Consider the following 1355-nt stretch of genomic DNA (forward strand, 5'->3'; position numbering starts at 1 on the left):
TTTTAAGATCATCATTAACATTTAATTTAAACAAGTTCTAAACATTCTAAAAGTTTTCATCAGTTCTTCCTTCAGCTCAGAATCTGGAGGAGAAACTTCTTTATTTTAATCACAAAACTGAGAAAATACTGAATTTTGAGATTGAAGCCACTTATGAGTTTAATGGAACAATTCTGGAGACAGAAAATCTGACTCCTACATTTAATCTCAGAATTCAAGAAAACAAAAGACAGAATATTGTGACAAACGTCAAAATTCATAAACGATAAATCACAGTCATGATTTCCTTCTCAGAATTCCAGGAAACGAAATTATAAGATTAACGTCTGAATTCTGAGAAATGTGACAACATTTCAAGAAAACGAGAGATTTACAGTAAACAAAGAAGTATACTGCTCTTCATTTGAAGTATTTGCGCTTTTTGTTTAGTGAATAGTTTGAGAATAATCTTCTTTTGTCCCACGGTCCCTGAACGCAGCGCTGCTCCCATTAACACTGAACGCAGCACGAGCTGTTACGGTGATCCATGGCAACGCACACACACACACACACACACTCCCCGGTAACCGGAATACACCGAGCAGGACTCGCTCTCCGCGGCTGACAAGGTGACCGATCCACCGGGGAGAGACAGCCGCCTCCCGGAGCCTCTCAGTCGGGCACGATGCTGGCAGCGTCCGGGGCTTAAATCCACCGACCCGGAGCAGAAATGACTCACGGAATGTCGCGAGGCGTCATTTGTCATTGATTCTCCTTTTTGATTTTGATTTTATAATACCCCCCCATCCCCCCCCCCCCCCCCCCCCCACCCCCACCCCCCCCTCCGCCGCTCCATCAGCAGCCGCCCCGGTTCCTCTCCGTGTCTCCGCCGAGCGTCGTCGTTGAAGATGGCGACCGGTTCGGGCTGGCAGCCGCAGCAGCAGCAGCCGCAGCAGCAGCAGCCGCCGCCGCCGCAGCACTACTGCCCCGCCGGCCAGGGCAAATTCACCGCCTCCACGGGAACCAGCATGTCCTTCCAGTCCGGCACCGCCATGGAATATACCCAGGACCTGCACCTGAAGATGAGCAAGAAGATCGCGCAGCTGACCAAGGTGAGGAGCGGGCCCCTCGCCCCCCGCCGCGTCCCCGCATTACCGCACCTCTGAGCCGGATCCCGAGACCTCCGCGTCTCGCCGCTGCGTCCGGAACCACGTACCAGACTCCTTTATCTTTCTCGCATATTTGGCCTCTATGGCGTCCAGGTGAGGCGCTTCGCCCCGGGAGCGGCGGGAGGCTTGGTGGGGTCGTGATGCCCGGGTTGTTGACTTGTTTTCGGGTTGGAGGTCGTAAACAAATATGCAGCCAGGATTCAGTAA

General features: G+C 52.1%; 1 protein-coding gene across 1 annotated transcript in view; it reads left to right on the plus strand.

The window, feature by feature from the left end:
• The first annotated feature begins 854 nt into the window (after window positions 1-854).
• The window catches only part of fam184ab (family with sequence similarity 184 member Ab), a 106845-nt gene continuing 106344 nt past the window's right edge, over window positions 855-1355 (plus strand). Inside the window, exon 1 of the mRNA XM_080490095.1 lies at window positions 855-1091. Coding sequence (XP_080346221.1) covers window positions 888-1091 — 204 coding nt within the window. The 5' untranslated portion in view covers window positions 855-887. The remainder of the gene's footprint in view (window positions 1092-1355) is intronic.

The sequence above is a fragment of the Lipophrys pholis genome (assembly GCF_963383615.2).
Source record: "Lipophrys pholis genome assembly, chromosome: 21".
NCBI lineage: Eukaryota > Metazoa > Chordata > Actinopteri > Blenniiformes > Blenniidae > Lipophrys > Lipophrys pholis.